At 36.6% G+C, this 15234-nt stretch overlaps 2 protein-coding genes and 1 pseudogene across 4 annotated transcripts in view; 1 reads left to right on the top strand and 2 right to left on the bottom strand.

Moving 5' to 3' along the window:
- The window catches only part of LOC142349097 (neuronal acetylcholine receptor subunit beta-3-like), a 50880-nt pseudogene extending 48025 nt beyond the window's left edge, over positions 1-2855 (top strand).
- The window catches only part of LOC142349710 (uncharacterized), an 88636-nt gene that overhangs the window by 3675 nt on the left and 69727 nt on the right, over positions 1-15234 (bottom strand). For 2 of the 3 annotated variants that reach the window (XM_075401442.1, XM_075401440.1), the window contains 2 exons: positions 11483-11793; positions 6805-8144 (listed from right to left, as the gene is read on the bottom strand). In XM_075401442.1, coding sequence (XP_075257557.1) covers positions 7937-8144; positions 11483-11793 — 519 coding nt within the window. In that variant the 3' untranslated portion in view covers positions 6805-7936. Of the gene's footprint in view, positions 1-6804; positions 8145-11482; positions 11794-15234 lie in introns of those variants that run through there. The other variant, XM_075401441.1, reaches the window with a different exon arrangement.
- On the bottom strand, positions 3443-6678 carry LOC142349708 (uncharacterized). Its single transcript, XM_075401439.1, has one exon. The coding sequence runs from the start codon at positions 6398-6400 to the stop codon at positions 4064-4066; it is 2337 nt and encodes a 778-aa protein (XP_075257554.1). The 5' UTR covers positions 6401-6678; the 3' UTR covers positions 3443-4063.

Here is a 15234-nt window from a genome sequence, read left to right as displayed (position 1 = left end):
GGATTATTGAAGACCAAAAGATTTTTTATGTGAAATAAAAGTTTAAAAATTGATAAATTTAAAATTTATTGACAAAGATAAAATATTTGGTTTTAAACGCCGAGAAAATAAATGCCGAGACACATAGTTATCCAAACCGCCAAGACGAAAGACAAAATCTGCTCTTGAAAAAAAAACACTGATTTTAAATTATACTTTTTTCCTAAGTAAATTTCAAGCACTGATGTTCTTCGAGTAATATAGCTTAACATTTATCAAGCTTTGGTAAACTCATTTCCGAGTTTACATTATTAATTGTTTTAATGAGTGAGTGCAGTAAATTTTATTGAGAGGTTAGTCATGTATCAGTAACAATTTGTCGCACAAAAACAAGAAAAACAAGACAAGTCAACATGAAAATTCTCGCACACAAAATAAAATGCAGAGTGGTAAGTCAGCAATAAAATTGCCGGCGCATGATCAACTGGTTAACAGACATAGGAAAGACTAATTAAAAAGGAAAGCTCAAGTTCTGAAATGCAATCGAGAGAATTGGACAAACTTAATGCCTTGCTATCAACCTCATTAGAAGAGCAGTTATTGGTAGCCGGCAAATCGGATACAAAAATACAGATAAGAAATTTAACCCAAGGTCATCAACCTTTTTCCCAATTTTGGAGAAAAGTAGTGATGACCGAGCGATTAAGGCCTTATAAAACATTTCTTAAACGTTGAGAAAACCATTTCTAACGCCTTAAACTGCAGTAACAGGCAAATATTGAATATCTTTGTCAGTTTTTATACAAAGTGTCGAATTAGTTAAAACCTTAAGAGATGGTTAATAAAATTCAAAAACGTTCATTGTTTCTCATATAAAGACAGTACGACTCATGGAAAAAACAAAGAATTACGCGAAAAACTCATTAAATAAATATTGTTTCATGCGACCATGTATCGATTAAGTTATAAACCAAAAGATATGATCCGGAAAATAGGTTAACTTATGTGGTACACCAATGGAACCTGTGATACTCGAGACTAAGCGATGACACCCAGAACTTTACTACTTTTATAAACACAGATATTTTACAAATAAAAAATCTGTAGCTACCCATTGACCTGTGACACTCGCTCGGAAATTTTCTTGCTTCAACTATTCTAAACAGCTAAAGTAAGTTAACGCCTAAATGTTTAATTTTTGAATCAATTTTACTAGAACTTAAAATCACATTTCGAAACCTATATTTTTGCATCATTAATCTTCTACACTAGTCTTCTCGTCTGCCTATGAATTTCATATAGAACGCAAAAATAACTTCCGACAAATCCCATGTAGGGTGAATGAACTCCATCGAAGTTTCACAGTGAAAGTTGGCGGAAGATATGTTTTCAGATTTGTTCAACTATCGCTAAGCTTGAAATTGTGTTAAACATTAGAGAGAAAAGAGATTGCCTAAGACCTTGTAGGAACTCTTTCACTGTGAAACATGGCCTCATTTCATCAATTTTGCATTGAAATTTTTGTTAAGTCAACATTGCGTTTTATCTAAATTTCCTAGATTGACAAGAGGACTAGTGTGGGAATCACTAGTGTAAAAATTGTTTTTGAAGGGTGATTTTAATTTTGGGTAAAATTGTCTTGAAAAATTTTCTGCAAAATTAATTTTGCCGTTCAATATACTTGCTTTTTCGATGTTTTGTTCTCGGACGTGACTAAAACCACAGCTCAAATTTGACTTGATTGACATCAGAAAGTCAACAAATGTTACCAAACCTTTAAAAACATCAGCGCACAAATACAATTCAAATCGTTTGGATTGCGAAAACCAAGACGATAACAACAATAGCCTCCCAATTGCTTGGCAGCTATTAAATATGTACAGAAAGACGTATTTTTAAAAACCATAAAAACTTACATTTTTAGCACATTCCTGATAATCTGCTTAACCTGTAACTATAGCTATTCAAACTCTTATCGAACAACTAGTGCTCTCCTCCCACCCCTCTTCCACTGACACATGCTGGCTGAAATCCTTGTTTAAAATCACCAGAAAAGTACCAAAGAAAATTTTAAGATCAAATATAATTGTCGTTGCACTAATAGTTTGTGATTAGAATTTCATATCTAATGGCAAGCTTTTGGTAAAACTTTTCATCACAAAATTTATAAGTAGCCAAGAAAAACTTCATCGATTTCACGTGAATTTAACCTACTTTCGACTACGGTCCTACATTAGTTTTACACAATACGCGTACTAGACACTTTCCAAGCCCGACATTCAGTCTTTATAACTGCACGTCTGTTTGGTGCACCTTGTTTAAGCATTCTTTCACCTTAAAACACAAAATGTGATCCATGTATTCTGAAACAAAAAAAAAATCGTGAACTGAAGAATTCATAAATTTCTCACGGAGCCTGCAGTACGAAAAATTGTCTTCATCCATGGATATTGGTAGAACGTAAGCCCCTATTTGCCCTTATTGCCGAGCAAATTAACTGACAGCATAAATTTTCAAGTTACTATTCAAGACTCGAATCAAGCTGGTTGTACGTAACCTTTTGCCGTTTAACTAAGCAGAATTTCATAGGTTAATTACGTAAAGTGCTCATAGGTTAATTACGTAAAGGACGCATATTTTTTCTCGCTTTGCACACGTTCATTTTTCAGATGAGCATTACCCAAAATACACAAGTCGATGCAACGAATATGGGCACTACTGCAGGAGAGACCAAAGCAGCTACGCCGACTGATGACTCTGAGACAATGCTGCAATGGAGATACCTAGCAACTATGGTTGACAGAATTTTCTTCTTCATTCACATTTCTGTAATGGCTACTCTTCTTCTCACCTTCAGAATTCTCTTCACAAATTAAATAGCAAAAGGGTCCAAAATCAGAAGCAAATATTCACCCTTTCGGTGTACATAGACGTTCAAACTTCCTTAACAAGTTTTATAAATATGTATTATATTGTTGACTGTCGAAAGAAAACTTAGTTGGCGGGATAGAAACTGGTTTACAATTTAGTTTCAATTAATACCCCAACTACTCCAACCAGATAAAAAAGTATTGGATCTAAAATGAGTGCTAAAACTTTGGTAGGAACTTAGTAGTATCTATTCGTGAAGCATGTGAGAGCATTATTATTCTGACTTTTTCCTTATGAATCAGCTTTCAATTTTTGTTCCTACACGATGTTGTGAACTCGCTTTTCCAATAGTGATAGACGTCAATTCGCTGCAACTCATTTTAAGCGCTGATAAACTAAAATTACATAAGCTTGAAATGGCTTTTTTAGAAACAAAAATGAGTTACAACAATTAACGGATACCTCATTCAATTGATGCTAATGCTTATGTGAAACTGATGGTCGAGCATGAATTAGATTTTTCTTCTAGTTTGAAGAAAATGAATGTCTCCAATTACCATACCCTAATAACGTACGTGTTCTGAGGAAAAGATTTTTCCGAGAAATTTTATTTCCCAATACTTTTTTATCAGACATACACTAATCACTACACATTTGAGTATATATTGACACCAACACACTTCTATCGAAGCACTGTTTCCTTTTCAGCCTCGCATCTACCTCTATCATCATAATCATCATCATCATCAAAAACAAAAAACAAAAACAAAACTTTTACATACTGCAAGTTCACAGATGTTTTAGTAGCTATCTCGGCACCTAGCACCATTATATGGCCAAGGAGGGTACATACAAAATCGAGAAGCGCATTTGCAAGGTTAGACTACAAAGGGAAAAGGAAACAGGAAACGATCTTTTCAATGACACGAGACATAGAAAATTGTTGCACAAGAAACGAAATGCCCTTAACGAAATGCCTTTCACAGCATTGTTGGCACACACACACACATACACATATAAAAAATGACAAGCACAAATGACAACTAAGCCTCAATACAATGGGCTAAACTTGGGGTTTCATTGGTCCAAAAGGGGGTTTCAGAATGTCAGCATCAATCATTGAAAAGATGAGCACTAAAAATTGAAAATATTTTTTGATAAGTTTTCTATTTTTTTTGTTGACAGTATTGTATCTTTGGTTCCAATATGAGAGCTAGAGAGTTTCCTCTGCAATGTTCACACTGCTTCCTGGTCCGTCCTGGCCTGCTTCATCATCACTAGTTTGATCATAAATCGCATTTTGTTCATCAGCAGAAATGTTCATGTCGGGAAACCTCGAGACAACTTCCGCAGTCGATCCTCGGTTCAAATGCTGGACTCCAGCGTTTTGCATATGGCCTTCCTGAGTTGGCACTAAGTTCACAGACTCCTGTGACGTTTGTCTTGAATCGGATCCTAGAATGCTCTGGAAGAACTGTTGGACCTCTTGGGGTTCCATCACATTTTGTTGTTGGCTGCCTTGAGTTCGGTTATTTGATACAATGTCAATCAGAGGCACCTGAACTTCATTCGTTCTGCCAGTAGCTTCGGGGCGAAAAGGTGCCATGCCACTGGAAGATCGTCGACTTGATGACGTCAAAGCAATGGCAGGAGTTGCCTCGAATCCTGGCACTCGGACTGAGGACAAAAAGAAAGGGGTCAGAGGGTGTGACACAGTTGCGCCTCTAGTCCCGTCAGAATGATTCACAGTGATCGCAGTTTGGGGGAGAATTGACCTCAAAATTGAAATTCCACCCGATGACGATTCAGGGTTCCTATCAGGAGCAAAGTTCCCAGCAGCTTGTGCACCTTGAGAAGTCGCAATGGTAGGTTCGACAAAGTGCAATGGCGAAGAGGATGACGAGGCATTGGCGGCCGAGGAGAATAAGGCCTCGACTGCAGGACTTGCTCTTCTGGAGCTAGAAGGTATATTGTTCGGTCTCTTCCTTCTAGCGCCTCCTATCGCTCCGTTGGCGGCAGGTCCACCAGACACAGGCACTGAATCCCCCATGTTTCCTCGAGCTCCAACAATTGGCGGCGAAAGTCCAGGGGGCGGAGGACAACTAGACGCTGCACCCCCCGCTGCGGCAGATTGAAGTCCCAGTTGCAGTTGTCTAAACACCGGGATAGCCTGGTGTTCTGGCAAAGGTCCTGGTTGTCCGAAGAACTGATTAAAAGTGTTGGTTATTTGGAATTCAACACAAGGCGCAAACTCAAATTTGGCTGGTCGCTGGAACAGAAAAGATGGCGTATCTGTGTTGCTGCTGTTCATGTGAATCTTTGCATCAGCATACACGTCAAACATAGCCCCATCTCTCATTGAGTCCTTCAGAGAAGACAAGTGCTCGGTCGTCTTCTGAATGAAATTTAGATGCATAAGGATGTATCGTCTAACTTCACCCTGTGCGTTCATCAATTCATGAGAGTAGCGACCTTTGACTTGGTTGGCGGTCTCGTCCACAAGTTTCTTCAACTTCTTTACACGTTCGTCCAGGAGGTAGCTAAACTCGCACATCATAATCTCAATGTCCGTGTTGTTCTCTTCAAGTCGCTGAACATCTCGCTTCACACTCTCAATGATCTCTTCCATGTCATCGATCAGAACTTGAGTGTCTTCAAAAACGTCAATGTAGCGATGATCAGTGTGTTCTGATGCCACACATTTCACGCAAACTGGAATGTTACAGGTCTCGCAGAAGAATTCGCATCGTCGATTGCCATGATTCTGGCACAACACCGGTTGGCTCGGTTTTAGTTGATGCCCACCATTTGCTGCATCGATTAACGATCGACGTCCGCTTCGCTGGCGTTCCAAGTCCCTTTGTCTCATCGTATCCACAAGTAACTTTGACTTGAAGTCATCGGGCAATGTCGAAACTGTGCTTCCACACAATCGTCGACAAGTTGGGCACGGGAACGGCAAAGTGTTGTCATTTTGAGTCAATGTCATCAGACATCGTTTGCAGAAAGAGTGCAGACAGGGTAAACTTTTTGGATCCCGGAAGATTTCGAGGCATATTCCGCACGTCGTCAGGTTGAGGAGCACCTCGACAGATAAATCTAAGACATTGTTGTTAGCTTGATTATTGGGTCTAGTTCCTGGCGGGGCAACGCCGGGAGATGCATTACCGGCCGCTGTGTTTAGGTTTGAAGTAGTTGAAATGTTGTTGTTCGATGAATTGACATTTGCAGTAGCATTTGACCTAGTTGACGATGATGATGCTGACGGTGCTTGGGGCCGTGCACCTTGAGGAGAGTCTAAAGGAATCACCGGACGTCTAAGAGGACCAGGTTCCGGGGACAAATCTCGAATTGCCAATTGATCATCTCTCGCAGAGCCATCATTCGATTCCAGAGGTGGCATCTCTTGATCCTGACTGATTTCACTACCAGCATCGGCTGAGAACGAGATTCTGGAAGCACTGCTCATATCTTCTAAAGATTCTGATGGGGAAGCACCAAAAGATTGATTATTATCATGAATTTCAACACGAGTTACGTTGTCTGGCATCTACTCTCAACTAATCTGAAATCGCGCCAAGCTAGTTTGCGAATATCATTTTAGTCCAATTTTTGGAAAAATTCACGGCTGAGAATAGCCTAAATCTTGCGTAGTAAAGTGCAAGTAATATAAGCGAATATTTGAAGTCAAGTTAAGCAGGACCAACTTAGTTTGGAAGTGTTTTGGAGCTAATGATCTCTGCGAGTTGAGATTATCACTTTGCGAGTCTGAAAGCTAATTGGACGCCAATATGGCACCAAATTGTTGTTATCTTAATCTATCAGCGATAATACGCGTTGTTTCGCGTCGTGTAAACTAATTTTGCGTCTATTTAATTTACCATGGTACAATTACCATAATTGGACGACTCCAAGGAATAAATGGGTATTTGCACGCTAGTACACGCAACAACACGCAGTTTGAAACTTGAATTAATACCAGCTGTTCAATGTACACAATATGGCCAATACTAAGAGCTATACATACAATAATACATGTTCAAATTTCGCAAATTTACGAGTAAGCACTAAATACTACGTGAGTCATATATGCTCATTAAATGGCAGAGGATAAAATGAACTAAAATTTGCATATTGAGTCAGGGGGGGGGGGGGGGGAGTGACTTAGATAATTTAAGCACAAATGCAGAATTAAGAAAGGGACAAATGTAAAAGTTAATAAATTCAATATTTTTGGAAATGAATCCTGACCAGTGACTATCTAGACATAGACAGATCTGAAAAAAAAGTTACCCAAATTTTGACCCAAATGCAAAGATTACAAAGCAATGCTCTAGAACCAACAGGTCGAAAATAATTTGCCATAATAGAGAAATTAAAGCTTAAACTATACTGCTTTGAAGAGAAATCTAAAAACAACATAAGTTGTTATTACCAGCGTATACCGACTAAAGGTTAAAAATACTATTATCTGGTCTTTTATTGACCCTTTTAAAAAATAAAATTATCTGTGGGAATGAAAAATGGTAGATATGGAAAAGTAAAGAGATCCCACAAACGACTAAGAGCAAAAATGATCAAACACAAGGCCGCTCTCCCGAAGATATAATAAAGCTGTGCATTAATTAATGTTATTTTGAGTTTAGCCCCGTATCCTTAGAGTAAAATGCGAGCAGGGAGGAATGCAATTCCTGGTAAAAGCTGAAAATGAATAGACGTACATAGTAGCATAAGAAAAATGAGAAAAAAATCAAGGAAACTTGACGAGTCCATCAACGACTGCTCACTTTGTTACTAACTAAGCACAGACATTTTAAATCTTACAACATCGCGCATAAATTTCCTGTAGTCATAATTCACTTATTTGACTGAAGCAGAAATAAACAAATAGGACGTCAGTATTAAAACAACGCATCTCATTAGGGAAAGTTACTGCAAGCTCACATGAAAACGACCGCGTTGTCCTGAAAGTCATAGCGACCAATTCAAGAATCTGGCTAGTCAACGCGGAATCAACGTGTTATTCAATTAATCTAATTGAAAGTAGAATATAAGGATAATTTACATTACAACGTACAGACCCCATTTAGCGCGAAGTAGACAACTTGACAGACGACACTGCCTTGACAAGCGACTTGTAAAAATGTTCATCTTCAAAGTCACTATCGGCAATTGATTGCAAGGCACTCCAAAGAGAAGTAACGAGGAGTCTTTTCTTCGTTAGCCTTCCTGAACTAGCAATATGGTCAAGCTGTGACTCAAGGAGCTTCTCCAACGGTATTTCCATGATCTCACTGAAACAACAAAAGCATTGATTAACAACAGTTAAATGTTTAGCCAATTTTCTCGCAGAAATGTTCACAATTAATAAAAGCAAAAGATCAGCTTAGAAATGTCTACGAATTAAAAATAGCCAGTAGATTGCCGAATTAGCAGTGAAATAGAGTTGTGTGATGTACATTATAGATAGTAACAGATACAGAATTGAGTTGATGGAGTCGCTGATGAAATATGTAATACCTTTTATAAAATTCTAATTTTATTCTGTTCGCCATGTTTTATCATTAGAACATTTTCAACCATTTAACAGGAGTCCTTCATCAACCTTGAACGGATTTAGAGCTATCTTAATAGTGTTAAACACAAACCGACTAACGTAGGATGAATTGCTCGCGAACGACTGGCGAGGCAATCAATTTAGAAGGGACAGATGCTAGAAAAAATAATTGATAGGGAAGTGTTCGAACCCGCGCCCTCCAAGATGACAGTCCTGGACAATTTCCAATAAGTTACACGGATTGTACAGGGTCTTCTCTCACAATCAGTTTAATTTTAGCAACAGACTTAATTTCTGAATAATCCCAATTGAAAGAACTCAGAAAAATTAAAAAGTCAAAAACACTCTAAAAGTGAAATCAAAAATATTTCTAGTAAAAAACACTTACGCAAAATTTAGCATAAAAAGACACGTTTACAATAATTGCTTCAACGTTAATTCGAGAGCAATTGAAAAATCATTCAGTGCGTGAGGTAAGTCGATCATGATTGAGAAAAATTATCACTTTATTCCTCTTAAAACAATCACTCAAATGCAAACATACCCGGCAGATTGCCGGAGAAAAGCCGTTGTTGATCGAAAAAAGAGAAAAAACTAATTAAAAAAGTTTTTTTTGTACACAAACAATTTGAAAGTGCAAACTATTTTGATGTCATTTTGGAGCTGAACATACTCCCGTTTCGTAGTGAGACAACACAGAGCTAGTATCAACAACAATTAGCATTAGAGATGGTAACTAAGAACAAAGTTCGAGGAACGGGCATCTAAAATTGGGCTCTATAGTTTTATCCCCTTTCCAATTCTGATTTCGTTATTCGATACCGACTCTGTTTATTTTGAATTGCTTTGATGAGCAACTGCTGTCTAAAAACATTTTTAGCAGAATGAGAGAAGAGTGAAAACATAACTGGCAGATTGCCACAAAATAGCCGCAATAGCTTCGTAGATCTGCAGTCTAAAAAAACATTAAAAAAGACGGAACCAAAAAAATCGTCTTTTCATTGAAGGCTGATATGTTATATTTTGATTAAAAATCTGCATAAGTTTTTGCTGCCTCTATTAGCTGCTCTCAAATAACCTTCAATTAGAGAAACACACCCATTTGACCTTATCTCTTCCAATTAAAGTAAATAAAAGTCAACTTCAAAGTCAGGAAATCATTTTTGAGAGTGAGGTAAGTCAAGTGTGACCACAAATTTAATCACGTGAATGAACAAAAAACTCGCTCCACTGAGAGCGAAAAATGACGTCACGCACGCACTCCAGTTGAAATTGCATGAACAAACGAACAAAAAGCAGATTTGAAGTGGTTGTCACGTCATATCGTCGTAACAAAAATCGCGACGACGAAAAAAAAACATAGCAGGACAAGTCCTGACGTACAATTCAAAGAATTTTCATTAAATAAACAAAAGACCAGAACTAGCAGCGACTATGAGTAAACTGGGAAAACCATTTATAAAACATAGCTGGCAGATTGCCAGAAAATAGCCGCAATAGATTCGTAGATCGGCAGTCTAAAAAAACAGTAAAAAAGACAGACCAAAAAAAATTCGTCTTTTCATTGAAGGCTGATCTGTTATATTTTGATTAAAAATCTGTATAAGTTATTGCTGCCTCTATTAGCTGATCTCAAATAACCTTCATTTAGAGCGATACACACCCATTTGACCTTATCTCTTTGAATTAAAGTAAATAAAAGTCAATTTCAAAGTGAGGAAGTCACTTTTGAGAGTGAGGTAAGTCAATTGTGACCAAAAATTTAATCATGCGCATGAAAAAAACTCGCTCCACTAAGAGCGAAAAATGACGTCACACATGTAATTCAATTGAAATTGCATGAACGAATGAACAAAAAATGGCTGTGACGTCATATGGTCGTAACAAAAATCATGACGACGAAATAAAAAAACCAAGAAAAGGCCAATAATAGCCTCAGCTATCGCTGTGCGGCTATTAAAAACTCAGATAAAAAATTTATAAAAAACAGAAAATCAAAGTTAAAGTGCAGCATGTGAACAAAGAACTACTAGCGAAAAAGTGAAATTTAGTTTAAGCAAAAAAAAACTAGGCCTAGACTGAACTCTTTATGGGTTGAAAACCATTAAAAAACTGATCCAAAATGTCGAAAAACAGTAAAAATCAAAGTGAAATTGCCGCATGTGAACAAAAAATCACTAGCGAGAAAGTGAATTTTTGTTCAAACACCGTTTTCTCACTCTACTTTAAAATTAGAGCGCAAAAATTTCACGCCGCAAAACCACTCGCTTTTTCGCTCCGCTTCCTGTTTCGGCGTGACCAAAATCACTACTCCAATTTGACTTCAAAAATCATGAAAATGTGTGAACAGATCTTAAAAAAAGACAGCCCCCCAGTACAATTCAAATTCTTTGGAATGTAAAAAAAACCAGGAGAAGGCTAATAATAGCCCCAGCTATCGCTGTGCGGCTATTAACTAGCCTAGAGAAAGAAAAAAATTTCACGCAAAATATTGAACAAGCTGTGAACTAAGGTAAGGCGAAAAATTTTTATTCGACGAAGTGAAAAAAACATAGCAGGACAAGTCCTGAGGTACAATTCAAAGAATTTTCATTGACTAAACAAAAAACTAGACCTAAAACGGACTATGAGTGAATTGGGGAAAACCATTTCGAAGAAAATCAGATCAAAAATTTAAAAAAGCAGCAAATAAAAGTCAAAATGCCGCATGTGAACAAAAACCACTAGCGAGAAATGTAAACAAAAAAACTAGGCCTAGAAACTATGAATTGATTGGGAAAACCATTTAAAAAATCCGATCTAAAAAATCGAAAAATAGTAAAAATCAAAGTGAAATTGCCGCATGTGAACAAAAAAAAACACTATCGAATTTTTGTTCAAACTATGAACGGATTGAAAAATTCCTTGAATCGCAAAAAGAGAAGCAATAATAGCCCTCAAAAGATCTGACGCAGCAAATAAAAAACAAAATGCTGCAAATAAATGCAAAAAAAACATGCTACGATATATAGCATTTATAGAACATCTAAAATTGAGGAAAAAATTTATTCTGATTTATCCATTAATTAAACTTACCTGTCTTCGACTGTCACCGCACTCTCACCAGAGAAACTACAACGATCTGTAATCGACAGGTACTCCCTTTGGTCGCATACAAAAATAACAATGTCTTTCAATTTCTTGGAAGACGTTTGCAAAGTTTTGTGATGAACCTCGACTGAAAGCGGGTCCATCTTTGCAAAATTTGGAATGGATAATTCAGTGGTGTTTGATCTCGATGTGGTCGCCTCCGGTACATCTGTAACTTCGTCCTCTGATTCACCATTTACACTTGAGCGGGATGATGATGACAAAGCCATCCCATAGTCTTCAGTTGAATCGTGTCTCTAAAATGTCGAATTTTTCATTTTAACTAAAGCATTTGTATATTATTCAACTGCTGCTTGTCGACGAGTCAATTTCTCACTGGACTGAAAAGAGTGAAACAATTACAAGTGTCGAAAAGCAGTAGGCTATCAATATTTAGCAAGCATATCCGAAGCACTAAAATTAAAACAGCCGACCAGCCGACTAACCAAGGATGAGAGGGTGGGTTTGTTTGCGAGAAGAGGTCAAAAAGTGGTGAGGCTCCGAAATGCCATGAAGTTCTGCTCTTTCAGCAGCTTCGAAGGAATGCATTCAAAGGGCACTCAGAGGCTCAAGAGAGTTACAATGCCATCAGGCAATTATTGTAGTAGTGCGCGCGTCTTATGTAAAATTTTACTTGACTGATCAATTTCTAAAAACCGCCCTTCACACAAAAATAAGTCTCCAAAACAGTTTCATTGAATCGCATACTTGGAGACTAATGAACTGAGAAGCTTTAAGAGAACTTCATGCTCACTTCATACCTCTTTATCCTGTTTCCGAGGACGAAGCGTCCAATGGGTCAGACGAAAAATCGGTCAAGCGAAAAATCGTATAAAAAAAAGACCAACAGGACTAATATAATTGCTACAAACTTCGCTTGAGAGCAATTAACAACGATTTCCTAAATGTGAAGTTAAGTCATTTATGATTGAAAAATATGTTCATACAATTCTACTAAAATTCAGCGTTAATGAGGGTAATAGATGATGACATCGCGCCGCATAACAGAAGCTGAAGTGCGGCATCAACAAAAGAGCTTAAGAAAAAGAGAGATAAAAGTGTGTGATAAAAAGAGAGAGAACGTTAACGAGGAAGAGGAAAGAAACCCCACCGATAGAGAGAGAGAGAGAGAGACAGAGAGAGAGAGAGAGAGAGAGAGAGAGAGAGAGCTAGGAATTCTTTCCATGGTGAGATTCGACTCTCCGACTTCTAGTTTTCTAGCCCTGTTAGTAATAAAATCATATAGAAACTTAAATAGAAAAAAGCAAAATTTGAAAGACTAGATTCCAGCTTTCGCTTCATAAATAGTTCTGTCATGAAACCCATCAGCAAGATTTAAAAAGTTTCGTTGGCCCGTAATGATCATTAAACTCAGAAAAGGACAAAAAAAATTCAAAAAGTTTCAAAACAATTGTAAATTTTAACAAACCTTGCTATAATTCGTGATATTAATATCTTCCCTACCATTTCATTGTCTCCAGAGACTATCCAGTATCCCTATTACGATTCTAAATAGTTTCACTGACTCAAAGGTCCATAAACTTGGAACATAATAATTTTCCGAAAATGTGAACAAAATTTAAATTTTATCATTAAATTGTAAAACTCGAGTTATTTAAATATTAATAACCATTCTATTAACTTCAGCAAGTATGTAGCAGCTTATTATCAAACCTTAGAGGAGCTCCCTGGGTCCCTGGTTCCAAAAAAAAAATAAAATCAAAAATATTCCTAAAAATTGAAAACGTGCAAATTTTTTTAAAAAAAAATGTTTAAATACCTAATATTAAATTCTTAACAAACCATTTTACTATATCTATAAACTATGCAGTAACTTACTATCAAAACCTGAAGGAGATTACTTGGCTCTTGAGGCTGAAAAACGACAAAAATATTCAAAGAACTTGAAAAAAATCGACAGTTTTAAAAAAAATGCAAAAAATTTGTGATATTAAAAAATTGAAAATTATTCCATGGCCAATTAAAATTTTTCGAGTAATTTATTATCAAACCCTAAAAGAAGTTTTTGGCCCCTGGGGCTGGAAATAATTGAGTAATAACAATAAATGTCAGAAAAATTGAAAAAAAATTCCAAAGTTTTGTTTTGAAAATGCAAAAATTCGTGACGTTAAAATGTTGAAAACCATTTCATTACCCCTAGAAACTATGCTGTAACCTATTATCAAACCCTATAAGTAGTTTCATGGCCACAAGGGCTGACAATCTCACAAAATAACAAAACTTGTCTAAAAACTGGAAAAAATTTGTGAAAGTTATAAATTTGGATGTTTTTGTTTAAAGTACCAAAACATATAGCTCTTAAAATGTCGTAAAAAGTACTTTTGTCTTGCAGAGGACCTTTATCAACTCTAACCGGCCTCAATTTTAGACTGGTCCAAATAAAAAATCGAAAATGACAAAAATGATGAAAAAAAATTGAAAAATTTTTAGCTCAAAAACTCCTAAAAATGACCTTTTAACCTTGAACTATGGCCTTCTCAGTAGCATCACCAGAATAAGCGCTTGATGGACTACTAAACGCGGCTAAGGTTCTCTAATGAAACCTAATGCCAGCTGTGCGCTACCTGTTTATCCCGTTTTTAAGGACGAAAGGTCAAATGGGTCAGACGAAAAATCAATCAAGCGAAAAATCACAAAAAAGACCAACAGGACTAATATAATTGCTCCAAACTACGTTTGAGAGCAATTAAAAACATCATATTTCTAATTCGATCAAGATCAGCAGCCAACGAAAAAACTTCCAAGGATCACTGACAGCATTTAAAAAGTTGAAAATTAGGGGCCCTTACCTCAACGCTTAAGCTTGTTCCCAAATCCATTAAAATGCACCTGGAAATAACAGCCATTTTTGAGTTAAAACTACATCACAACCTTGAAAACAAACAGAGAACATACCCCGCAGATTGTCGGAAAATAGCCGCCGCTGATTCCCATAACTCTATTGGGATTGAAAGAAAATAAAATATCAATAAAAATTGATTTTTGAATAAAAACATTTTTAAGTGCGATTTATTTTGATGTCATTTCGTAACTGAACATACTCCTGTCTCTCAGTGAGAGGCTACAGGATCTAGTAACAATACCAATAAGCACTACAGATAGTAACTAAAACTTATGAGAACAAAGTTCAAGTACCGGGAATCTAAAAATGGGCTTTATGGGTTTATCCCTTTTCTATTTCTGACTTTGATTTTTTATACTGACCCTCTTCAATTTGAATTTCTCTGCAGAGCAGCTGCTGTTTAAAAGGACTTTGAGCAGAATGACAGAAGATAGAAACTAGCCCAGAGAAGTCAAAACGATTTCACGCAAAATGTCGAAAAAGCGGCAAAATGGTAAAGCGAAAAAAAGTTCGACGAAGTAAAAAAACATAGCAGGACAAGTCCTGAAATACAATTCAAAGAATGGAATGAAAGACTTAGAATTACTCTACCTGACCAGCAGATCAATTAAACGATGCCAGCCAAAACACAAACAAAATCATCTCAAAAAATTGAGAAACTAACAATCAATTAAACTAAACAAATATATAATCATTGATAAAACTTTGAAGCTTTTACCCCTAAGGCAAAATTTGATCCCGTCAAATATAACTATTTCAAAAAAAGTTAAAAACCAAATTTTGTTTCTGAAAAAAATTCACTGGCCCTTGAAGATCGATTAACTGGAAAATTTTC

Source organism: Convolutriloba macropyga, chromosome 11 (assembly GCF_964194025.1).
Source record: "Convolutriloba macropyga chromosome 11, txConMacr16.3, whole genome shotgun sequence".
In the NCBI taxonomy this organism is placed as follows: domain Eukaryota; kingdom Metazoa; phylum Xenacoelomorpha; order Acoela; family Convolutidae; genus Convolutriloba; species Convolutriloba macropyga.
Note: the sequence above shows the minus strand (reverse complement) of the source record. Positions and strands in the feature narration are given on the sequence as shown.